The sequence below is a fragment of the Bubalus bubalis genome, chromosome 20 (genome assembly GCF_019923935.1).
Source record: "Bubalus bubalis isolate 160015118507 breed Murrah chromosome 20, NDDB_SH_1, whole genome shotgun sequence".
Lineage (NCBI taxonomy): Eukaryota > Metazoa > Chordata > Mammalia > Artiodactyla > Bovidae > Bubalus > Bubalus bubalis.
In genome coordinates, this window is record NC_059176.1 from 1,396,139 (window position 1) to 1,420,613 (window position 24,475).

The 24,475-nt window shown below is 54.0% G+C and overlaps 1 protein-coding gene and 1 long non-coding RNA gene across 3 annotated transcripts; both read left to right on the plus strand.

Annotated features, from left to right (window-relative positions):
- The first annotated feature begins 4,064 nt into the window (after nucleotides 1-4,064).
- On the plus strand, nucleotides 4,065-18,275 carry LOC112580880. Of its 2 annotated transcripts, XM_044932902.1 has the most exons (4): nucleotides 4,065-4,502; nucleotides 13,196-13,331; nucleotides 16,163-16,288; nucleotides 16,626-18,275. In XM_044932902.1, exons 1-4 carry the CDS (start codon nucleotides 4,153-4,155, stop codon nucleotides 16,629-16,631), a joined length of 618 nt encoding a protein of 205 aa, XP_044788837.1. In that variant the 5' UTR covers nucleotides 4,065-4,152; the 3' UTR covers nucleotides 16,632-18,275. The 2 variants fall into 2 exon arrangements, 1 of the variants encoding a protein (XP_044788837.1); XR_006546891.1 differs by lacking the exons at nucleotides 4,065-4,502; nucleotides 13,196-13,331 and adding an exon at nucleotides 15,474-15,604.
- Nucleotides 18,276-18,592: 317 nt separating this feature from the next.
- On the plus strand, nucleotides 18,593-22,229 carry LOC123330717. Its single transcript, XR_006546793.1, has 2 exons — nucleotides 18,593-19,341; nucleotides 19,670-22,229. It is a non-coding gene; the product is annotated as an uncharacterized LOC123330717 (long non-coding RNA).
- Nucleotides 22,230-24,475: the final 2,246 nt, after the last annotated feature.

A 24,475-nucleotide genomic window follows, 5' to 3' on the forward strand; every position in this document is an offset into this window, starting at 1 on the left:
AAAGGCTTCGGGCCCTTCTTCCCTGCCTGGCCCTGGGACGCTGCGGGTTCTTTCCAACGCCGCTCTTCCTCAGCCCCCTCGAGGGGCCCCACAAGCCAGCACGGAGGGGCATCTGATACTCAGCCAGCAAACCCAGGCCACACCAGGGGCTCCAGCCCGGGGACTTTTCAGGGACACCCTCAGCTCGGTCCAGGGACCCCAGAGCCTTCAGGGCTGTCCTGAGTCCAGCCCAGCACAGGCATGCCCCGCCCCCAGCCGTGACCGATGGCTTCTGTCCCCAGGCTGGGAAACCTCAGCTCAGAGCCTTTGAGCAGCCCCCATCCTCCCATGCAGCTCATCCCTGAGACCATCAACCTAAGAGTGGGGAGACCCTGAAGCCCTCCTCTGGCTTCTGCGTCAGCCCCTTCCCTGGGCCCGGGTCGGGGGTGGAGGGGACACCCTTTATGGCTTCCTACCGCCCCCCACCCCACCCCGTCCCCCTCCATTAGGTTGCACTGCTTTCCCACCCTTCTGGAATTATGGCAAATTCCCTTTGTCATGTTATGTGTGGGGCAGGGGGGGCAACTGAGGCACAGGAGGGGAAGGGGCTCCCAGACCCCCCATCTCTCTGCAGGTCTCTCCCAGCTGCAAAAATGGGAGCTGGGCTGGGCTGGTGGGTTCTAAGGTGTGGGAATGAGGCACAGGTGCAGCGCTGACCCCTCTGTCTGATGGTGCAGGCAACTAGGGGCTGAGCTTCACCCCACCCTGGGCCATGCGCCTCCTTGAGCAAGCACAGGTAGGGCCCCTTCCTGAATACACTCACCTCTCTGGGCTTCGGGGGACTGGCCAGGCAGAGGACAGTCAGGGCGATCCTTGCTGCACCTGACTTGGGGAAGCCACTAGAAGGCAGAAATGGTGCTCTGGACCCTCAAGGCAGCTGAGGGACCCAGGGACCTGAAGGCCCCAGGGACCATGTGTGGTTCTTGTCCAGGGATGCAGAAATAGTCAAGAGCCTTTTGGGTGCCTGGGTCAGAACCCCAACCTGGTGGAAGAGAGAAGGTAGAATTGATGGGAATTGATGGACGGGAGTCATGGTGGGGGTGAGCGGGGTCAGGAGGGCCTCTCCATCCCCAGGCTCAGCTCCACCCCATCGGCGTTGTCTTTCCAGCAGCTCCTTGCCTGGATTCCTTGGAGGAAGAATCCTGGGGTTGGACTCTCTGGACAGCCTCGGTCCCACACCCGCCCTTGGCAGTCTGTGTTGAGGCACCAAGGGGGTGGGAGATGGGGTGCTGCGAATGGGAGACCTTTTCTTCGAGGCCCAGGTTCAGCAGGGCCCGCTCTGCAAAGGAGGGGAGGCAGAGCTAGCTGGCAAGGTGCACCTGCCAAGGGGCCCCTCCTGACAGGTGGAGGTGGGTCTCTCTGGGAAGGTGCCGTGCCCCTGGTTCCTGATCCCTGGGTGGGAGAGGTGTATCCCTCTGGACACCAGGACGGAGGAGGCCTCAGAAGGGCTGCTGGGTGACACTGGTGGGCTTGGACTTGGCCATGAGGGTGGTCGGCAGTCTGGGAGCAGCTCGGCAGTCTGGGAGCAGCTCAGTGGTCTTGGGAGCTGAGAGGTCACCTTTGTGTGACGGTTGAGGCTGGGAAGTCAGGGACACCCTCAGGGCTGTGAAGCCTGCTGGCAAGTCCTGTTGCCCTCCCCTTGTCAGGAACATCCAGTCTGTGCCCTGGCACACCAGGGTTCTGGGGCATGACAGAGGCTTCCCATTTATACATACAGAATCTGACTAGGAGGTCTCAGAGACAGGGAGGTGCATTAGAGCTGTCCCATCAGCAGACACGTCCTTTGCTCTCTGGCTCTGTCATGAGGTGCTTAAGACTGATTAGTGTTAAACCCTTTATAGAATCCAACACCCATCCATGTATCCATCCATCCATCCATCTATCCATGCGTATATCATCATCTATCCGTCCATTCATCACCCATGCATGTATCTATCCATTCATCTTTCCTTCTGCCCACCCATCCCCCCACCTATTCATCCACCCGTCCATCACCTGTCTATCAATCCATCCATTCATCCACCTATCCATTCATCATCTACTTATGGATCTACCATCCACCCATCTGCCTGACATTTACTGAAGGCTTGCCATGTGCTGGGCATGAGGTTAGTATTGGTTATACCAGGTGAACAGAGGCATAGCATCACCCTCGGGTAGGGTTGCCAGCTGAAGTAATGGGAAACACAGGAGGCTCAGTTCAATTTGAATTTCAGATAAACAACGAATACTTTACTGTAAGTACGCATGCAATGTTTATGCACATACATGCATATTTGATGTAAACATGCAATGTCTGATATAAGTATGTCCCCAGTACTGCGTGGGATATACTGATACTTATTTGTTGCCTATCTGAAATTCAGACTTAACCGGGTGGTCTGTGTGTGATCTAGCAGTCCCAGCCTGAGGAGCTCTTTGAGCTGGTGAGATCAGCGTTCCTGGTGGGATGGCGACTCCTCCTGCCCCTGAGAGTTGGGGCAAAGCTCCTTGAGGGGACGAATGCTTCCCTCTGCACAGAAGCCGTCAGCCATCAGTCCCGCCGCCCCTTGGCTGCACCTCGGTGCCTCCTCCCAACAGCGTCTCTGCCGGCAGCTCTGAGGTAAGCTCGGGTCTCGCATTATGCCATCCATGCGCCAGAGCACGGGTCCAGGGCACCCATTTCCACACGGGAGTCTCTGGGGGTGTCGGTGACTTCCTCGGATGGGCCCTCCAGTGGGCCTGATCCCCCCACCTTTCTCTCAGGCCGGGAGAATTTGGGTCCAGGAATTCCTGACTTCCTGCACCGAGTGCTTCGTGCTCCAGGAGGCCTGTGCTGCCCCCTGCCTGCCCACCCCCACCCCACCCCGCCCCACCGCCCCATTCCTTCCTGGCCCTGCTTTCTCTGCCCTTCATACTGCTGGCCAGCCCGGGCAGCAGGTGTTTACTGGGCTGGGCTTGGGTGTTTGCCCTCACCTCTTGCTACTTGGATTATAATCTCCTTTTGGGAGGAGCTCAGTCTTTTTGTTACTTTATGACCTGTTCGTGCCCTGCAGCCAAGAGCTACAGCTACTGGGCAGGACAGGCCTCTCCTCTCTGAAAATTGTTACACTCAGTCCAGTCTGACTCTTTGTGACCCCATGCACTGTAGCCTGCCAGCCTGCCCTGTCTGTGGGATTTCCCAGGCAAGAATACTGGAGTAGGTTGCCATTTCCTTCTCTGGGGAATCTTCTTGACCCAGGGGTGGAACTCACGTCCTGCATTGGCATGTGTCTTTACCACTGAGTCACCGGGGAAGCCCTCCTCCTTTATGGGCACTTTGAAAAATGATCTAATGAAATCCTTAAAAAAAAAATCTATGAATGTGGTAATATCATGATCTACATTTTAAAGTTGTAAATACCAAGGCTCAGGGAGAATAAGAAACTTCCTCAGGGTGACTCAGCTGGGGACTTCCAGACCAGGAGCACAAAAGCACAAATCCATAATTTTGAAAAATGCTTGTTATTAAAATATAAACTAATGCAAAAACTACAGAAAAGAAAGTTTGTGAAAGTCACTTGAAACCGTGTCAGTTAGAGGTAGCCATCGTGCCATTGCTTAGTCCTATCCCAGACACCTTGCTTCACAAATTTATTGAGAGGAAGGTTGGAGATAGCTGAAAACCAGCTTGGGCTAAAGCTTTAGTGCTCTAAAATAGAATGCTGAACTTCATTTGGATTTAAGTGGAAGGACTTGCTGGCTTTCAGATAAATATTTTGACAAAAGAGACTGGTTCCTAGAAGCGCTGCGTTTTCCATCGTCATTTTTTAAATGGGGGGGGGGTCATTATTAAAGAGATCACTTAAGCTCCATGGTAACAATAAAGGTAGGGGGTATTTGCAGTGCGTGTGCAGCAAACCACAGAAGACTTATGTCTAGAATATATAAAGATATAAAGAACGTCTGCACGTCAACAAGAGAAGGGTAGACGACTCCACAGGAAAACGGGCAAAAAGACCTGAACGGGCGTCCGTGTGTTCATGTACCCGCATGACTGACAGCGATTCAGGCGTATGGAGCCCCTGGGAGCACGATGGGAGGCGCCCCCAGGCGCACCCCTCCTTCCCCTGCGCTATCGGTGATGCCTAGGAAATGGACGCACAGGAAAGTTCCCCGAAGTCAGCGGAGCTCCGCGCCTTTCCATACACCCCGGACTCACCCCATAACCGCATGCACAGCAGGGGACCATCCCAGTCCCGCTCGCGGCGCCAGCGCACTCCTCCCCTCAGCGCCCCGCTCGGGAAACAGGCGTTACTGGCTTGGGTTGTTTACGCTGCGCTGGACCCAGCACCCGGTGTGACAGTCATTCGCCCCGGCTTGACCACCCGCCCCCATAGTTTTCCTGCTGCTCGGCACTCCAGGGGCTCCAGCTTTTGCATCGGATGCTGCCTGCTCTCCACAGTCCAGTGCGTGCGTGGTTTCTGCCCGCACCCTTCTGTCGGGTAAAGCTCAGCCATGCGTCTGTGTAGGTGCTCGTTCCCTAAGGGCCCCCCGCCTCCCCGCCCCGCCCCAGCTTTTACCGCCGCCGGTGACCGCGGGTCCCGCTTACTGCAAAGAGTCTGCACAGGTGCTCGGTCGTGTCTGACTCTTTCGAGACCCTGTGGACTGTAACCTGTCGGGCTCCTTTGTCCATGGAATTCTCCAGGCAAGAATACTGGCGTAGGCTGCCATTCCCTCCTGCAGGGGACCTCACCGATCCAGGGATCAAACCTGCATCTCTCGCATCTCTTCCTGCCTTGGCAGGCGGATTCTCTACCACTGAGCCGCAGGGGAAGCCCCTTACTATACATCCTTGCTCGTAATTGGACGTTTTTATCTTTATCACGTTGACCGTTCCTTGGGATTGGGATGTTCCACTGTGCTTTTAAATTGCATTTCCATGATGATTCATGCGATTGGGTCACTTCTGATGTGTTTACTGATCTCTTGCCTGTTCTCTTCTGTGAAGTGTCTCTTCTGGTCTTTTTGCTCATTTTTCTATGGAGTCATCTATTCTTCGCTTGTTGATTTGTAGGCGTTCTTTATATATTTATATATTCTGGACGTAAGTCTTTGGCAATTTGCTGCGAATATCCCCCACCTTTATAGGTGTGGTCATTATGCATATAGCTTTATTTATATTTTTATCTTATTTTTCTGGCCATGCTGTGCAGCACATGTGATCTAGTTCCCTGACCAGGGATCAAACCCACACCCCCTGTAGTGGAAGCATGGAGTCTTAACCACTGGACCACCAGGGAAGTCCTTGACTTTATTTTTAAACTCTGTAAATGAGTGTTGTTTTGCAGTCTATATTCATTTCAATCTGCCTTCACATGTCATCCTTTTTGGTATCATTCTTTCCACATTTTTGTGTTGACATCTGACACCATTTTCCTTCTGCCTAAATAAATTTCCTTTAATATTCATTTCAGTGAAGATCTGACAAAGACGGATTGTTTTAGTCTGTGTTTCTCCGAAGTCCTGATTTCATCTTCATCTCGGAAGGATGTTTTTGAAGGGTACAGAATTTTATTTTATTTATTTTGTGGCTGGGAGGCATGTGGGATCTTAGTTCCCCGACCAGGGATCAATTGAACCCTTGCCCCCTGCATTGGCAGTGTGGAGGCTCAACCTGGTGACTGCCAGGGAAGTCCCAGGGTACGGGATTTTAGATTGGCTATTTTCTTGGTTTTCAGTAACTTAGTGATATATTCCTTTGTCATCCGGCTTCCATCAATGCTTCTTCTGGAGTCTCAGAGGCACTTTGGTGCTTGTGTGCATGTATTGGTTTTATGTTCCCTCCCCACCCCGAAGGGTATGAATGATGCATTGCAGGGACTCTGGATTCTGTTGTGTTCTCTTTAAGATTATTAACTTTTGGTTTGTTTTCTCCTGGGGTTGAGCACTCAGACGGCCTGCTGCCTCCTCTGTGGGAGTTGGCGGGAAGCTCTGTCCTGTCGCTGAGCTCCTTGGAGCGGGTCCTGTGTAAGCTCAGCTCGCAGACCAGCTGGAGGCTTGAGACGAGTTTATTAGGGAGTGGCCCAGGCTCCCTGTCTGTGGCTCCCTCTCTTTTCTGGGATGTGTCCTCACTTTCTAGCTGCTGTGGGCACTCTGTCCTCTGGTTCTTCCCGGCAGTAAGCCCTCATGTGCAGCGTGGCTCCAGCCACCTTGCTGGGCCCGGACGGGGCTGCCCTCTGAACCCGGACCCTCAGCTGTTCCCTCTCCCCCGGGTCGGTCCCCTACGGCGTCCACCTGGTTCTGGCTGCTCTCTGGTGCTGCTGGACAGTTGTCTCTGTGTCCAGAAGTTGCAGCTGTTACCTGTGTGAGAGTTGGTCCGATCAGAGCCGCCTGGGAGCAAACCGTCTGGCAGTTATAGGGCTGGAGGAAGGCGGATCCTGCGGCTGGAGCGGCCATGACCTGGGGCAGGAGGGGCCTCCCTGGGTGGGGACTGGCCTCTTCAGAGGTTCTCCTGAGAGCTTACAGGTCAGCCTCCTCCCAAATACAGCGGCTCGATTCTGCAGATGCTTTGGAGTGGGGCTGGTGGGAGGCCGGTGATGGGTTTGAGGCCCCTGAAGTCTCTCGTTTGGCCCTTATGCTCCCAGGACTGTGCGGAGTGTGGCTGATTCCTCTTCTCCTCAGCTGCTGGGGCAAGCCCAGGCCTCGGCCGGGCGCCCAGACTGACAGGTGTCCCCCGGGAACGAGACGGTTGTGAACTATCTGCCCACATGGACCATTCTCCCGTCTTCAGAATTGCAGCCCATTTAGTCCTCAGGGCGCCCACAGCTCCCTGGCTCTGCTGTAGGATTTCTGTAACGAGTGTGCTTCTCTCAGCGGCTGGCTTCAGGACTGATGGCCTTCTGCACGGGACCCACCCTTTCCCCCTCAGAAGCAAACATCCAGGAATTATCTTTACTTTTTGTTATTTGCTTTCTGGTCTGCAGCTGATCATTTAGCTTCAAATCCAAAGTGGGACGATGTTCCTGATGCTGCCTCTAGGCTCGGCCTCCTTTGGGTTGTAAAGATAAAATGAGAGATTAGACAAAAAAAAACAAAGCAAAACCTGTCAAAATCTCTGCTTTCCAGCTGGTCTTTGAACAAGCGCAAGAAAGTTTTAAAATGCGAGTGACTTTTGCCCTAGCAATCCCAATCCTGGGACTATTGTCTCAAGGCAGGAGTTTAGAATGTGCCCAGAAATCAAGCTGCCCTGGTGTTTACGGCAGTACTACTTAAAATGCTCCCTTTCACAGGTCACAGCCTTGTCCTGGCAAAGGGGCTTGCGTAACACGAGCCATGGACCATGTGGTGCACGCAGGGCCACCCGAGGCGGGCGGGACCGAGTGAAGACTTCTGACAGAATGCGGTCTTCCGCAAGACTGATCGCAAACCCCTCCAGTACTTTTACCTGAGGACCCCATGAATAGTACGAAAGGCAAGAAGATGACCCTGGAAGATGAACCCCCCCAGGTCGAAAGAGGCCCAATATGCGAATGGGAAAGTGTGTGTGTGTGTTAGCTGCTCACTTGTGTCTGACTCATTGTGACCCCATGGTCTGTAGCTCACCAGGCTCCTCTGTCCATGGAATTCTCCAGACCAGAAAGTGGGTTGCCATTTCCTTCTCCAGGGGATCTTCCCAACCCAGGGGTCGAACCCAGGTCTGCTGCATTGCAGGCGGATTCTTTACTGTCCGAGCCACCAGGGAGGAGAGGAGGGCAATCACTAATAGCTCCAGTAAGAATGGAGCAGCGGGGCCAAAGTGAAAACTGAACTCAGTTGTGGATGTGTCTGGTGGTGAAAGTAAAAGCCAATACTGTGAAAATTAATATTGTATAGGAACCTGGAATGTTAGGTCCATGAATCAAGGTAAATTGGACAAGGTCAAGCAGGAAATGGCAAGCATGAACATTGACATCTTAGGAATCAGTGAACTAAAATGGATGGGAATGGGTGAATTTAATTCAGATGACCATTATATCTACTACTGTGGGCAAGAATCCCTTCCTTAGAAGAAATGGAGAAGCCCTCATAGTCAACAAAAGGGTCTGAAATGCATTATTTGGGTGCAATCTCAAAAATGACAGAATGATCTCAGTTCATTTCCAAGCAAACCATTCAATATCACAGTAATCCAAGTCTGTGCCCCAACCACTGAGGCTGAAGAAGGTGAAGTTGACCAGGTCTAGGAAGACCTACAAGACCTTCTAGAACTAGCACCAAAAAAGATGTCCTTTTCATCATAGGAGACTGGAATGCAAAAATACGAAGTCAAGAGATAGCTGGAGTAACAGACAACTTTGGCCTGGGAGTACAAAATGAAGCAGGGCAAATGCTAACGGAGTTTTGCTAAAAGAACACACTGATCATAGCAAACACCCTCTTCCAACAACACAGAAGGCCGCGCTACACACGGACGTCACCGAGTGGGCAACACCAAAATCAGCTGGATTATATTCTTTGCAGCCGAAAATGAAGAAATTCTATACAGTCAGCAAAAACAAGACTGGGAGCTACTGTGGCTCAGATCATGAGCTCCTTATTGCAAAATTCAGGCTTAAATGGAAGAAAGTAGACAAAAACACTAGGCCATTCAGGTATGACCAAAATCAAATCCCTTATGATTATACAGTGAAAGTAAAAGTGAAGTCGCTTAGTCATCTCCAGCTCTTTGCGACCCCATGGACTATAACCTATCAGGATCTTCCGACCATGGGATTTCCCAGGCAAGAATACTGGAGTGGGTTGCCATTTCCTTCTCCAGGGGATCTTCCCAACCCAGGGATCGAACTCAGGTCTCCTGTATTGCAGGCAGATGCTTTACCATCTGAGCCACCAGAGAACAGTAGAAGTGACAAATAGATCCAAGGGATTAGATTTGGTAGTTGAAGTGCCTGAAGAACTATGGATGGAGGTTCATAACACTGAAGGTTGTGACCAAAACCACCCCAAAGAAAAACAAATGCAAGAAGCAAAGTGGTGTCTGAGGAGGCCTTACAAATAGCTGAGAAAAGAAGAAAAGGCAAGGGAAAAAGGGAAAGATAAAGCCAACTGAATGCAGAGTTCCAGAGAATAGCAAAGAGAGATAAGAAAGTCTTCTTAAATGAACACTGTAAAGAAGCAGAGGAAAACAACAGAATGGGAAAGACCAGAGATCTCTTCAAGAAAATTAGAGATACCAAGGGAACATTTCATGCAAAGATGGACACAATAAAGAACAGACTATGTAAGGACCTAATAGGGGCAGAAGAGATTAAGGAGAGGTGGCAAAAATACACAGAAGAACTATACAAAAACGGTCTTAGTGACCCAGGTAATCACAATGGTGTGATCACTCACCTAGAGCCAGACATTCTGGAGTGTGAAGTCAAGTGGGCCTTAGCAAGCATCACTACAAATAAAGCTAGTGCAGGTGATAGAATTGCAGCTGAACTATTTCAAATCCTAGAAGATGATGCTATTAAAGTGCTGCATTCAATATGCCAGCAAATTTGGAAAACTCAGCAGTGGCCACAGGACTGCAAAAGGTCAGTTTTCATTCCAAATCCAAAGAAGGGCACTGCCAGAGAATGCTCAGACTACCGCACAGTTGCACCCATCTCACACGCTAGGAGGGTTATGCTCAAAATCCTTCAAGCCAGGCTTCAGCAGTATGTGAACTTAGAACTTCCAAGTGTATAAGCTGGATTTAGAAAAGTCAGGGGAACCAGAGATCAAGTTGCCAACATTCATTGGATCATGGAGAAAGCAATGGAGTTACTAGAAAAACATTTACTTCTGCTTCATTGACTACACTAAAGCCTTTGTGTGGATCACAACAAGCTGTAGAAAATTCTTCAAGAGATAGGAATACCAGACCACCTCACCTATCTCCTGAGACACTTATATGGAGGTCAAGAAGCATCAGTTAAAAGTTTACATGGGACAACTGACTGGTTCAAAATTGGGAAAGGAGTACGTCAAGGCTGTATATTGTCACCCTGCTTATTTAACTTCTATGCAGAGTACATCATGAGAAATGCCAGGCTGGATGAAGCACAAGCTGGAATCAAGATTGCTGGGAGAAATATCAATAACCTCAGATATGCAGATGACACCACCCTTATGGCAGAAAGCGAAGAGGACCTTAAGAGCCTCTTGGTGAAGGTGAAAGAGGAGAGTGAAAAAGCTGACTTGAACTTCAACATTGAAAAAATTAAATGGCATCTGACCCCATCACTTCATGGCAAATAGAAGGGAAAAAGTGGAGCAGCGACAGATTTTATTTTCTTGCCTCTAAAATCCTGTGGACCATGACTGCAGCCATGAAGTTAAAAGACAGTTGCTCCTTGAAAGAAATGCTATGACAAACCTAGACAGTGTATTGAAAATCAGAGAGATCACTTTGCCAACAAAAGTCCGTCTAGTCAAAGCTGTGGTTTTCCCAGTGGTCATGTATGGATGTGAGAGTTGGGCCATAAAGAAGGCTGAACACCAAAGAATTGATGCTTTTGAACTGTGGTGCTTGAGAGGACTCTTTAGAGTCCCTTGGACTGCAAGGAGATCAAACCAGTCAATCCTAAAGGAAATCAGTCCTGAATATTCATTGGAAGGACTGATGCTAAAGCGGAAGCTCCAATTCTTTGGCAATCTGATGTGAAGAGCCAACTCATTGGAAAAGACCCTGATGCTGGGGAAGATTGAAGGCAGGAGGAAAAGAGGCAACAGAGGATGAGCCGGTTGGATGGCATCGCTGACTCAATGGACATGAGTTTGAGCAAGTCTGGGAGATGGTGAAGGAAGGGGAGCCTGGTGTGCTGCAGTCCAGGGAATTGCAGAGTTGGACAGGACTTAGATACTGAACAGCAGCAACTGAGAGTGTTGAAAGAAAAGCCCCAGAACAGTAAGTAACTTGTTGAAAAAGATTTTGGTTTATGCACAGTATGAAGTGTGTAGTTGTTAAAAAAAAAATGGTGGCAGACATAGTAGAAACACACTCAGGCTTTACTGTTGATAGAAGTTTGCAGGCTTCAAGGCCCGTGTGTGGTCTGAGACCGTCATGTACGCATCCCCGCTGGAGAGAGGAGTCTGGCCAGGCCAGTGTGCCTGCTCTCCCAGCCATGGGCTCAGACATTCACTATCTCCACAGGGTACAGACATTCGCTGTCTTCTGGTTGCCTGTATTTTCTGAACAACTCTTTTTTGATTCTGTGCTTTTGAAGTATGCTTTACATACAGTAAAATGTGTTGACCCGATGTGTCCAGTTTGATGACTTTTGATAAATACATGGCCCTGTGTAACCCTCACCCAGATCAAGGCAAGTTTCCACCCCCAGAGTCCCCTGTGCCTCCTCCCGGCCTCGCGTGACTGTGGGTGAACAGTGATTGGAGAAGCCGTGTTTGCAGCTCAGGGAGGCGTGTCCACATTATCCTTGTCTCCTGGACCTTGCAGCCTGGGCCCTGCAGCAGGAGGGACCCGCCCTGCACCCCCTGCCCCGCCTGCCTGAGGCTGCCCGCCCTCCAGCTCCCATGTCAGCCTGGGGTCACCTGGCCGAGGGACAGAAGGCCTATTGTACCACGGGCGTCCTCTGCCCTGTAGAGGGGGCGGGAGGGGGCGGGAGGCCGCGTTCCTGGGGTGGGGCGGCACGTCCTCTGAGTCAGCCAGAGTCAGCCCTGCTGGGACCCAGCTGGGGCTGCAGGGGCCTCGGGCAGGTGAGGGCGGGCTGACTCAGGAGAGGAGTTCGGTCTGGGGGCAAAGTGTGGAGCCGCCCTGGGGGCTGCAGTGGCCTCAGGGATGTTGTTGTGGCCAAGATCCCACAACCTCGTGGCTTAAATCCCAGCTGCTTTTCTCTAGGAAGACCTCTCCCCTCGGGGGGCAGGCCCACGTCTTCTCAGTGTGCACACGGGGGAGGGACCTTGAGCTTGGTGTCTGTTCCTCTTCTTGTAAGGACACCAGCCCTGCCGAGTCGGGGCCGCCCTCCTGACTTCACAGCTCTGTCTCCAAATACAGTCTCATGGGGGCTGGAACTCCACTGATGAAGCTGGGGGACCTGGTTCAGCCCACGACACTTGGGCACTGGGCCGGGGCCTACGGGGCGTGCAGCCATGCTCTTCTGTCCTGGAGGGGAGTCCTGGTGGGGGGGTCCTGGGCTCCTTCTCCCCTCCCTCCCCAGGTGCCATCCCCGGCTCTGCCAGCCCAATCCTCCCACACCCGGGGCTGCTCTCTGCCCAGCCCAGCCCCCAGTTGCAGCAGCGCTGGCCTTGGGGGGGCGCCTGGTCCTCGGGGAGGAAGGGGGACAGGCAGGGGGTTTCCACCTGCCGCTGGAGACCCTGAGTGTGTACACCCACAGCAGGACTGCAGCTCAGGACTGAGGTCACAGTGAGGAGGAGGATGGCACCTGCGAAGCTCTGGGCTCTGATTTGTTTATTGAGGGCCCTCCCTGCCCTGGATTCCCTTCCCGATCTCCCAGTTAATCCGGTTGTGGAAAATGCCCCACAGCAGGCGTGGGAGGAGGGCGTGAAATTTGCGTGTGTGTGCACGTGTGTGTGTTGGGAAGGGGTGGTCTCAGCCATGCTCCCGGTGCGTCAGGCCCCCTCAGCAGGCCCCCTTATCTATGCCCAGGCCCTGCTGCAGGATGGGGGCACTTCACCCTCGCAGTCCTGTCTGGGCAAGTGCCTGGAACTAGCCACAGGGGCCTGCTGTGCGGAGGCACAGACATTGTTAGCTGGCGAAGCTTCAGACGGCACAAGAGGGGCCACAGCCTTGCCCATGCAGGTACCCCCAGAGCCTGTCTTCTCCATCCTGTCTGGATTCATGGTTTAGGCGGGCTCCTCCCCAGTCAACCCCAGGAAACCACAGAAAGCAGGAAGGATGGACGTAGGGGAAAGTAAACAAGCAAGACCCCAGGGAAGCCCCTGAGAAGGAGGTCAGCTCCATGGGGGTGGGGGCAGCGGGCGGCAGGAGCAAGGCCTTTGCGGGCATGTCCTTCAGGGGGACGCGTGGCCAGGCTGCGAGGGCGGGGAACTGTTATCACGTGGTTGGTTCTCCTGACACCACGCTTCCGAAGTCAACTCATTCAGACGACAGACAACAACTTGATCAGTCTCTTAGGAAATGTGGAGGGTTTTGGAAGCTCTGCGCCAGAAAGGGGACGAAGCCTGAACGTGTATATGTTTCTATCAGAAGTCACAACATCGCGGGTGGGCGCGTCACTGCCCTCCCTGGGCTCTGGGGCCGGCGAGCAGCGGGGGCAGCCCTATGGAGCCAGGACACGACCTCAGGAAGCGGTGCCAGCTTCCCACAACGCCCCCGGAGTCAGGTACTATGGGCCAAGAGTGTGAAATGCGCCTAAGATTAAACTGGATCTAGTGGGGTTAGGTGGAGAAGGCAATGGCACCCCACTCCAGTGTTCTTGCCTGGAGAATCCCAGGGACGGGGGAGCCTGGTGGGCTGCAGTCTATGGGGTCGCACAGAGTCGGACACGACTGAAGCGACTTAGCAGCAGCAGCAGCAGCAGCAGTGGGGTTAGGAGGAGAGTGTCAATAAGAAGCGAGCACAAAATCATGAGAGAAAGACCGGAGCGGAGATGTTAGGTGTGACGGCTGAATCAGACCACAGAGAGGACAGAGAGCAGGATGGATGCGGCCAAGCCCACGGGCAGGTTGCAGGGCTGGGAAAGCATCAGAGAGGCAGAAACTGGTGAACTGAGATCGGGAAATACACACGGAGGGCAGAGGGGAGATGCCGGCCCCGGGACCCAGGAGTCCAGGTGGGGTGGGGAGCATCTGAAAATGCAGGAGACGTTTTCGGGATCTGAGCTGGAAGGATTCAAGGGCTCAGATGCTGATGGGGGAGGTAAGGGAGTCCAGGCACGTTTCTGTTTCCAAATATTGGAGACAAAAAGAAAATTCTAGCAGTTTCCCCCAAAGAGAAGAAGGCTTCTAACCAAAGAGCACAAGTCAGGTTGATATCCGCGTCCTGACAGCAACTATGAGGCTCGGAGAGGAGCCGAGTCTGCAGAAGAAAAGCGCTGTGGGCCCAGGAACGCGCGTGAGGGCAGGACAGCGAACTCAGCCACAAAACGGAAGGAAGCTTGCTACATGACTCGCCCCCCACCCCCGCCCCTGCCCCGGGAAACCTGTTTGCAGGGAGCGGTCAGTGGGGATGGAAAGGAATCAGGGACGGTGTCCCCCCCACCCCTCAAGGCGCCGGGAAGGAGGGACCCCACCCCGGGCTCAGATGACCATCGTCTGAGAACACTTCGGGCTGGAGGAAGAGGAGCCGGCTGGTCACAGCCCTCAGGTGCAAACTGTTACCAACTTCCTGAGCTGGACCACGTTGAGGATGGAATTCCGGGTGTCCGTGAACTTGGATGGGAAACGTCCCACCTTTTATTTTCGCAGTGTGTGCTCAGTCGCTCAGCCACGTCTGACTCTTTGCGTCCCCTTGGGCTTTAGCCCTCCAGGCTCCTCTGTTCACGGGATTCTTCAGGCAAGAACACTGGAGTGGGTTGCCATTTTCTTCTCCAGGGGATCTTCCCGACCCAGGGATCAAATCTGGGTCTCTTACGTCTCCCACACTGGCAGGCGGGTTCTTCACCGGCAGCGCCACCTGGGAAGCCCCTCCCTTGCCTAAACTGAGTGCTCACCTGTGCTGGCAGGAAGAACACCCCCCCCCCCCTCCCCCGGAATCCAGGTCCAGGGTCTCAGAAGCACTGGTTGATGTTTCAGCACTGGTGGTCATGAGACCCGTCTTTGGGTCTCCATTAATACACCAGCGAGAAGCCTCATCCATCACTGCATAAGCAGCTACACCTGCTGCTGTTTCGGCAGCTGCATTTCAGTGTAAGTGGTTTGCTCTGCAGCACGAAGCCTTTTATTTTACGCGTTTACAAATCGTGTGCTGGGAAGGGACTCCGCAGGTTTCCCCAAAGGGGCGGAGGAGAAGGCTCACCCCACCCCCCACACCCCAGGGGTTGGTCGACTGCCCTGCAGGGCCTCTGCAAGTCGTGGCGCGGCTCTGTGCCTCAGTTTCCCCATCTGTAAAACGGGGGGAATGGAGGGCAGGTGAGTCGGCACTTCTCAAGTTCCGCACGCAACAGCACTCCTGGCCGCTTCGGGACCGCCGGGTGGGGAGGAAATCAGACGCTCTTAGGATTAAATGGTGTTCACAGCACGCCCCAGGATCCGTAGGACCCAGCTGCACGGTCCTTAGAGAGAAGCTGATGAAACACAATAGGCTCCAGATTAGCGGAGGCCTGTGCGCACGGCCGCCATTGCAGACGATGAATCTGAAGACCTGGAGGGGGAGCGGGCAGATGTGAGACACATGAAGGACTAAGACTGGCCCGAGAGGAAAGAGGGAGCTTGAGTACAAACCAGCGCTAGGAAGCGGAGATGGCAGTCAGACTGCCAGCCCACCGAAGACCTACCCGGCCCAGCCGGCTCTACAGGGGACTCGACCAAACTTTACAGGATCAGTTGATTCCTTTTCTGGATAAATTGTTTCAGAAAAGAGAAAGATGAGAGAAGCACAAGCAAGGTTGCCCAGCTCCTGTCACAAGGCCAGGATGAACCTTGACTCTAAAACCAGGTAAACGTATGAAACGATGCCCCGCGCAGCTCCCTGTGAGTGTAGGCTGAAAGCCCCGGTACTGCTGCTGCTGCTAAGTCACTTCAGTCGTGTCCGACTCTTGCTAGTAGCTCACTAGTAGGGCTGGGCTCCTGGCTGCCTCGTCCTGCCCACTGCAGCCTCTGGCCTTGGTCTTGGCCTGGGATCCTGGCCGGAAAGCCCCTCAGTGGACTTCAGACTCTGCAACTTCTCACGAGCTGAGCCAGGGGGGGCCCTGGTTGAAGCTGGGGTTGGGGAACAGGAGGGAGGGGGCTGGCTCCCCACTCCTTTCTTCTTCCAGATCTTGTAGGGGATGGGTCTCAATGATGCCGTAGTAAATGCGCTTAAAAAAAAAATGGCCTGTTTATTTTAGAATAGTTTTAAGAGTTACAGAAAAGGTGCAAAAATAGCACAGAATTCCTGTCTACCCTGTGCCGAATGTTCCCCTAATGTTAACATCTCACCTTAAAGAGACATTTGTCATGACCAGGGAACCAGTATCGATACCTCACTGTTAACTGAAGTCTCTGCTTTGTTCAGGCTTCCGAGGTTTATACGGCAGAGGACTCTGCCGTCCATGCGGACCCCACACTGCCCTGGCCACTCTGTGGGGAGACTGCTCTCACACTTGCCCTGACCCGGACGCCCTTGAGGAAGACTTGGCAGGTATTTTGTAGAATGGCCCTCAAGTGGGGTTAGTCTGATGTCTTCCTCATGGTTACCCTGTGGTCACCGGCCTGGGGAGGAAGCGTATAGAGGGAATGAGCCATTTCCACCACTTCTCTTCATGGGGACTCAGTGTCACTGTGACGTGTGACCCGGGACGTTGGTCCCGATTATCAGGCTGAGGTGTGCTTCTCAGAGGTCTCCTTGGTTGAGTGCCTCTCTCCCCACTTCGAACACTGTCCTCTGGAAGGAGGCCACGCTGCAGCCACCCGAGGGCTGGGGGGTCGCCTTCTGCCTCCTTGAGCTTCTACATAAACCATGTGGAATTCTTCTGCAGGTGTGACCCAGCTCAGGTTCAGCTGCTTGTCACTCAAGAATTCCAAACTGAGAGACAAGGGATTCTGGTCTCTCAAATTCCAAACTGGGGAAGAGGAAAGAGCCGTGCTGGGGAAGCCGGCCAACACGGGGAGAAGGTGGACTCACAGCCCAGTGAACCAGCGACCCCTTTCCCAGCTTTGCTCGGAGATCACCCGGGGAAAAGAGGCAGGGGCTGGTCTTCTAGCTTCGGAGACGCTCGTGTCTCTCACCCAGCTGTACACAGCTGGCACTTGGCCTTGTGACTGGGATATTGGCTGAGCCTTGCATCTCCGGTCAGCTGGTCCTTCTGGTTCCCACCGGCCTGAGGTCCACGTGCTTGTGGGCGGCACGCAGTTAACTGCTCCCACCTGGTGGGGTTTCAGCGTCTGCCAAACAGCTCAAAAGACACGGCTAAGGCAGTCATGCATCGTCCTTGAAGAACCAAAGGCCCTAGACTTTCTTTAGCGACTAAACTATTACTATTATTTCGTCTTGTTTGTTTTCCTTTCTTTTTGTATTTTCTCACGTCTCTGATTAAATTTAGCCTTTGGAACTCGGGGAAGGCCTAGGAGGCAACAGGAAGCATGCAGAGGACGTGGAGGGGGACACAGTTTCTGTCCCGGGAAGGCCGCTTCCTTGCACAGGACGATCTGTATCTTCTCTTCTATTGTTTATTTGATCATGGGTTCATATGGCTGTGTACTTTGGGTGTTTATTTTATGCTTCAGATCAGAACCCTGCACTATTTATTCTATTGCTCAAATTGTTCCAGTCTTGGTCGCTGGGAGCCCTTCGGCTGTCTCTTGTGTCTGGGACGTGCTTGGAGCTTGCTGACGCTTTCCTGGCATGACAGGGAGCTGCAGGTTCTCTGGGATGTTCTCTGCCCCAGCCCTAGAATCAGCCATTTCTCTAGGGAGCCCTGGTTCCTCCTGCTGGAGAATCCTGTTAGAAACTGAGATCTGGGCCCTGGTGAGGGGCTGCTTGCTGCTGGGATGTTGCTGCATCTCAGCCCTCTCGGCTGACACAGCAGAGAAAACACATGTGTGCTCACCGGTGTACACGCACACATATGTGCATGTGTCCACACGCGCCCGCCTGCATCTCTGATGACTACACTCAGGTTCCTGTTCCTGTGTCTCCACCTCACGCCCAGCAGCGCACAGCTGTTCTCAACGCCACCTCCTGCTCCTCTGAAAACCCCACCCAGCAGTGGACGCCGGCCCCCACCCACCTCCCACTCACGTCCTCATCACACTCCAGCACACGGAGACTCGCGTCCTCATCAGACTCCAGCACACGGGGACTCACCTCCTCATCACACCCCAGCACACGGAGACGCACTTCCACCTCACACTCCAGCACACGGATACGCACTTCCAGCTCACACTCCAGCACACGGAGACTCACTGCCTCATCACAGGCCAGCACATGGAGAGTGGCTTCAGGACTGAACCCTGTGGGAAACAACTATGCTCAGGCACTGTCTTATCTTTACTTTGTCTTAGTTTTTGTTGTCGTTCAGTCGCTCAGTCGTGTCCAACTCTTTTGTGACCTCATGAACTGCAGCATGCCAGGCCTCCCTGTCCATCACCAATTCCCAGAGCTTGCTCAACTCATGTCCATCGAGTCGGTGATGCCATCCAACCGTCTCATCCTCTGTCGTCCCCTTCTCTTCCTGCCTTCAATCTTTCCCAGCATCAGGGTCTTTTCCAAGGAGTCAGTTCTTCTCATCAGGTGACCAGAGTATTGGAACTTCAGCTTCAGCATCAGTCCTTTCAATTCTGGCTTGATTTCCTTTAGAATTGGTTTGATCTCCTTGCACTCCAAGGAAGTATCAAGAGTTTTCTCTGACACCACAATTTGAAAGCATCAATTTTTGCCTGCTTTATGTTCCAGCTTTCACATCCATGCATGACTACTGGAAAAACCGTAGCTTTGGCTATATGGACCTTTGTTGACAAAATAATGTCTCTATTTTTTAATATGCTATCTAGGTTTGTTGCAGTTTTTCTTCCAAGGAGCAAGCGTCTTTTAATTTCATGGCTGCAGTCACCATCCACAGTGAATTTAAAGTTTCTATCTTTATCTTTTGTCTGTCCCCACCCTCAGAATAGGCCTTGAAACATGCTCTGTGCTTTGCCTGATCAACCTCCCTCTTGCTAAGCCACCACTCTGTTTACCTAAATATACCTTTGTGGTGGGCTTTCAGTGAATTTATCAAGTCAGGAATATTTCCTTTGGCTTTATTCCTAATTTGCTGAGAGATTTTTGAAAAAAGTCACAACTAAGTATTAAATCTTTATTTAAATCTTAAATGTCATAAATAGGTGTTAAGTCAGTGTTCTCTCTGCACAACCTGAGAGAATTATATGCTTTCTGTCCTGTAATCTAATCTTATGGGATTTGCATTAATCTGTTTCTGATATTGGACCTTCCTCAAAATCCCCAGAGACCTTAGATCTCTCAGGGTCCCAGAGGAAAGAGGTTTGTATTTAGATTAAGTACACTGCAGGAGAGCATAGTTGAGGGACAGTCTATAAAGGTGTGGCAGGGTGGGGACTCCCAAGGGCAAATGCTCCTACAGGTCGGCCAGGCCAGCGTGGTGGGGAGAGAGGATTCTGGAACCCGAGAGGAAAGTGTCGTCAAGAGAGGGACACCTGGAGAGGAGCCCGGAGCCTCCTGAAGTGCTGTCTTAGGTGGGGAGGCAGGTGGGGCTGCAGAATTCCCTGGGGTGGCAAGGGTGGGGTGGGGTGTGCATCAACAGGCTCGATGGGGTCCCTCGAAGGGGGATCTATAACCTCAGGGCAGTTCACGAGGTCCCAGTTTTCTGACTTACTGTGGGGTACCTGGGGAGGAAGCTCCTGCCTCCAGGAGGAGGCCTGATGGTCTGGGTGCCCTGCAGCTGTGGGCCTCTGGGTGCCCTATGGGTGGGTGGGGCCCCAGTTGGGAGCTGCAGAGGGCGGGGCTTGGGGCAGGGGAAGGACCATGCCTGCACAGGCCTGGACAGCCTGTCTCACTTTGCAGCCTGTGATCTGGTTGAGACATGGGTGCTACCCAGGACTGGACCACCCAGGGCTCCCACCAGAACCCGGGACCCACATGTGCTGGGTGCCCGAGGTGCTGGGCTGCCTTGCCACATTGCTAAGACCCTCCGGGGGAGCCCAAACACTGCTCCACATGCAGGGAAGATGGAGCCCCCATCCAGCCCTCCAAGAAGCCCCCTCCTTTCCTGGACTCAGCTCACCCCTCCCTGAAGGACCTTCGATTAAGCACAAACCAGAAAAGAAGATTCCAGAAACCAAATTATGATGTAATGGGACATTTTTCACATTTGGTTCTTCATACACCCTTCAAAGAACAGGACGGGAGCTTGCCCAGCCCTGCCCAATTGCAAGGTCCTGATCCCCTCCCAGGAAGGAGCCACCTCGGTGGGCTCTCTGGTTTTGCATGGACATGATGACCTCACAGCTCACCCTCCAAGCCAGGACACTTTTGAGAGAGAAACAGAGCACCCCAGTGATGACTCAGGACACAGGGATGACCTGGGATCTCTGGTCGCCCTCTGCAGAGTAACCGGGTTCTGCTCTGGGCTAGTGGTAAAGAACCCGCCTGCCAATGCAGGAGACTCAAGTGACTGGGGTTCGAGTCCTGGGTCGGGAAGATCCCCTGGAGGAGGAGATGGCAACTCACCCCGGTGTTCTTGCCTGGAGAATCCATGGACAGATGTGCCTGGCAGGCTACTGTCCATGGGGTTGCAAAGAGTCGGACACAACTGAAGCGACTTAGCACAGCTCTGGGCTGACTGGCCACGGGCGGAGTGTCCCGAAGCTTCCATGGCAGTGATCGGGTATCTGGCTCAAGGTCTGCCATGCAGGCAGGGCTGGGCAGGGAGGGTCACTCCACGTCAGTCCATGTGGCTTCGGCCTGGGCTGCTCGGCAGGTGGCTATAGGATCTGCTTCCGGTGGTTCACTCGCTGGTGAGCCAGGGCCTCTCTTCTGCCTTCCACTCGGGCTTCCGGGCAGCAGGGTGGCTGGACCAGGAGTGGGTGAGCCTGGGGGTTGCGGGGAGGGGCTTCCAGTCCTGGAGCATCACTTCTGCCATCACCAGGCCTGCCCAGGTCAGGGGAAGGCACAGATACTCTCCCTCCGGACAAGGTGCTGGGAGGACGGGGCGGGGAGGGGGGCGCTCTGTGCAGCCACTTTTGGAAGACACAGTCACCCAGGATGGTGGGGGCTGGCCCAGCGCCTCACAGAAGTCACTGGGTCCCTGCGGGGCGGCTCCTCTCTGCTGTGTCCACAAGAGCTGGGAAGACCTTCCTCCCTAAAGATGGGCTTGAGGCTGCCTCCTGTGAGGCCGTTCCTTGAGGAACCATTCGGGGGTTTCTGCAGGGTGTCCACTGGGGCCCTCTCCCCGCTTTGGGTGCTGGCCCTGTGTGGTCGTGGTTCCCTTCGGTCTCAGCCTGCTGGGCCTGCCACAGATACCCGAGACCGGGGTGTAAACAGCAGAAGCGAACTTCTCACAGTCCCAGAGGCTGGAAGCCCAAGGTCAAAGTGCCGGCAAGGGGAGTTTCTCCTCCACCCGTCCCTCCACGTCCTCACATGGCCTCCCCTCCGAGCACGCGCCCCTGTTGTCCTCCCCTTCCTGTGAGGTCCCTGTCCTGTTGGGTTAGGGCCCAACCCCATGACTGCATTTAACCTTGATAACCTCCTGAAGACCTCGTCTCCAGGTCAGGTCCCCATGGGGTGAGGGCTCCCACGTGTGGATTCTGGGGACGCAGTTCCATCTAGGATGCCCACTTCTTCCCTCACCTCAGTCCCTCTGCTGGCTCCTAAGCTTCCGAGGGCCCAGGGCATGGACCCTGGTGGCTTCTCTTTTCTCTGTCCATCTACACACCCTCCCTGGGTGGCCCCATCCCGCCTGTCCGTGAAGACTGCCTGCTGCTGACTCCCCCCTCCTGGGTCCCTCTCCTGAGCTCAGCCAGGCCTCCAGCCTCCCATCTGCTCTCCCCATGCAAGTCAGAGGCCAGAAGAGAGCCTGCCACCCTCCTCTCCACCCAGTCCCCCACCCCTGCCGGCTTTCCCATCCCAGTAAATCACCCCAACACTCTGCTGCAGCCCCAGCCTCAGCCGTACTCTGAACTCTGCCCCTCTGTTGCCCCCCACACTCAGAGGGGCCTGTCCGCTCCCTGAATCTCTCTTACATCCAGACTCTTTCCTGCCGCCCCCTGCCCCCCACCCCACTCCGTGGTCCAGCATGCTCCCTCTAGTTGGGCTCCTGCAGGTTCACCGTGAGGGTTTCTTTCTCTTACTCGAGATTTTTGCTGAAACCGAGGTTTCAACAGTCTATCACCTCTAGAAAATCCCCAGCCTGTTACCTCTCCCTAGCGTGGGTGTGTGTGCCTTCAGGGGCAGAAATCATACGTTGCTGTCTGGCCTGTCTGATGGATCCTAGGGGACCTTCTCAGACCACCCTCTGGGTCACTGTTCCCTCTTCATTTGCATTAGATTTGTTGTGAAGCCAATCAACCAAGTTTCAGATTTCAATGGCTATATATATGCTGCTGCTAAGTCGCTTCAGTCGTGTCCAACTCTGTGCGACCCCATAGACGGCAGCCCACCAGGCTCCCCTGTCCCTGGGATTCTCTAGGCAAGAGTACTGGAGTGGGTTGCCATTTCCTTCTCCAATGCATGAAAGTGAAAAGTGAAAGTGAAGTCACTCAGTCATGTCTGACTCTTAGCGACCCCATGGACTGCAGCCCACCAGGCTCCTTCGTCCATGGGATTTTCCAGGCAAGAGTACTGCAGTGGGGTGCCATTGCTTTCTCCGCGATATATATATTTAAAAATCTGTCTGAAAATTTTTGGTAGTCTCATGTACCTTGAGGAGAAGGCAATGGCAACCCACTCCAGTACTCTTGCCTGGAGAACCCCAGGGACGGGGGAACCTGGTTTGCAGCCCCATGGATGGGCTGCATCCATGGGGCTGCAAAGAGTCGGACATGAGACTGGAGCGACTTAATACGCACACACAGATCCAAGAATCAACGGGGTTCTACACAGCTGTTTTTCTTAGGTTTTAGCTTCTACCAATTTTATACATACACATAGTGTAAGAGGTCAACATGGTTTATAAGCATTTTATCTCCTTAATATTCCCCCCTCCCCAAATAACAGTCCATCACCACCGCAGCCTGGACTCCTGGCTCCCAGGTCCTGGGTACAATGCCATGCTCCTTGTTCTAAGGTCCTGAAACTCTCTAATGCCCTGTCTGGGGGAAGGATGTGTTAGAAGTGGCACAGGACTGGGCTCTCCCCAAATGCCATAACCCGCCACGTCCACCAGGGCAGCGGAACCAGAGCGCACGGGCACCGTCCGCAGGGAGCCAGGCGTAAGGGCGGCCCTCTGCTGGTGGCAGGGAGGCCGCGCCGGCAGCTCGGGGACCGGCGCCCTCGGAGCGGGAGGAAGGGGGGAAGCAGGGGGTGTCCGGCGGGCCTGAGAACACCGAGCGCCGGGAGGACTTCCGCAGACGCTCAGGAGCAGCGCGCTCAGCAAGCGCCCAGCCGCGATCGCCGCCCAGAGGCCCTGAGCCGGCAGTGCGCGGGGTTCGGGCGCAGACAGTGGAATCCGCCGGCGCGCGAGCTCTCTGCGGAGCGAGGGCTGGGACCGCCCCAGACTGGGAAGCCGGGAGCCGGAGCCGGAAGTTAAGTCCGGAGGAGGAGCAGTCCCGGTATCAGGGCCCGGGCGGCTCGGGGGTCGTGAGCGGTACGTCTACGCCGCTGCGGGTTCCGAGCACCCGGCACCCGTTGTATGCCGAAGTGAGCGAAAGGAAGGACTTGTGGTCAGATCCTGACCCCGCGGAACAGTGGGCCAGCTGGAGCGTTGCAGCCCCGCGGACACGGACGGGCAGCCTGCCGCCCCCCAGACGGTGGACGCGACAGCACCCGGCCACGTCTGCCGCGCGCTCTGTGGGCTGGCGCTTGGCGATCATCCGGGAAGCTTGGGCTCGAGGACCCCGCGTGGTCCATGCTTGTTTGGGTCACTGACTTTCAAAGGCCGGACTGGGGCTCAGGAACTCCTCCCAGGTGGCCGACTCCCTCGGAAGCAAGCCGGGTCCACAGTGGGGACCTCGCCACGGTTCGGTCGATTGTCCCGGCAGCAAGACAGCTGTCCTCCCCGGGGTAAGCGCACCGAGAAACCAAGGGGTTTTCTTGGCAGACGGAGCAGACGCGCAGCCCAGCCTGCCGCAGTCGCTTTGTGACTTGTGACCCGGAGTCAACGCTTCACGGCCCCCCACGTTTCTGATCACAGGAGTCCGCCTGATCTTACCCTGATAAAATATGCTGTATCGATGGAACGGAGTAACAGAAATATTACTGAGCTACAGAAAAGGGTGACCTCCTGACACGTGCTACAACATGACGAACCTTGCAAAGCACCCTGAGCGGAGGAGGTCCCTTACAGGAGGCACAGACTGTAGGGCTCCGCTTGTGCGGAAGGTCAGGACAGGCAGACCGGTAGAGACAGAGGGCGTATGTCCAGAGGCGGGACCTGCGGAAAGGCGTGCAGTTTCTTCCGGGCTGATGAAAATGTCCTAAGATTAGATTATGGTGATGGTTTGGTCGCACAACTTGGCAAATACACTAACCACCCCCCTCCCCCGAATTGTACGTTTTGATTGACTGAATTTTATGACATGTAAATTATATCTCAATCAAAGTATTTAGGAAAGAAAGAACAGGAGCTAACATACATATAAAGGAATTCCTGGAAAAACAAAACATCAAAAGCATCGGAAGAGAGCAGGTGTTAAAAATTAAAATCCAGCACGA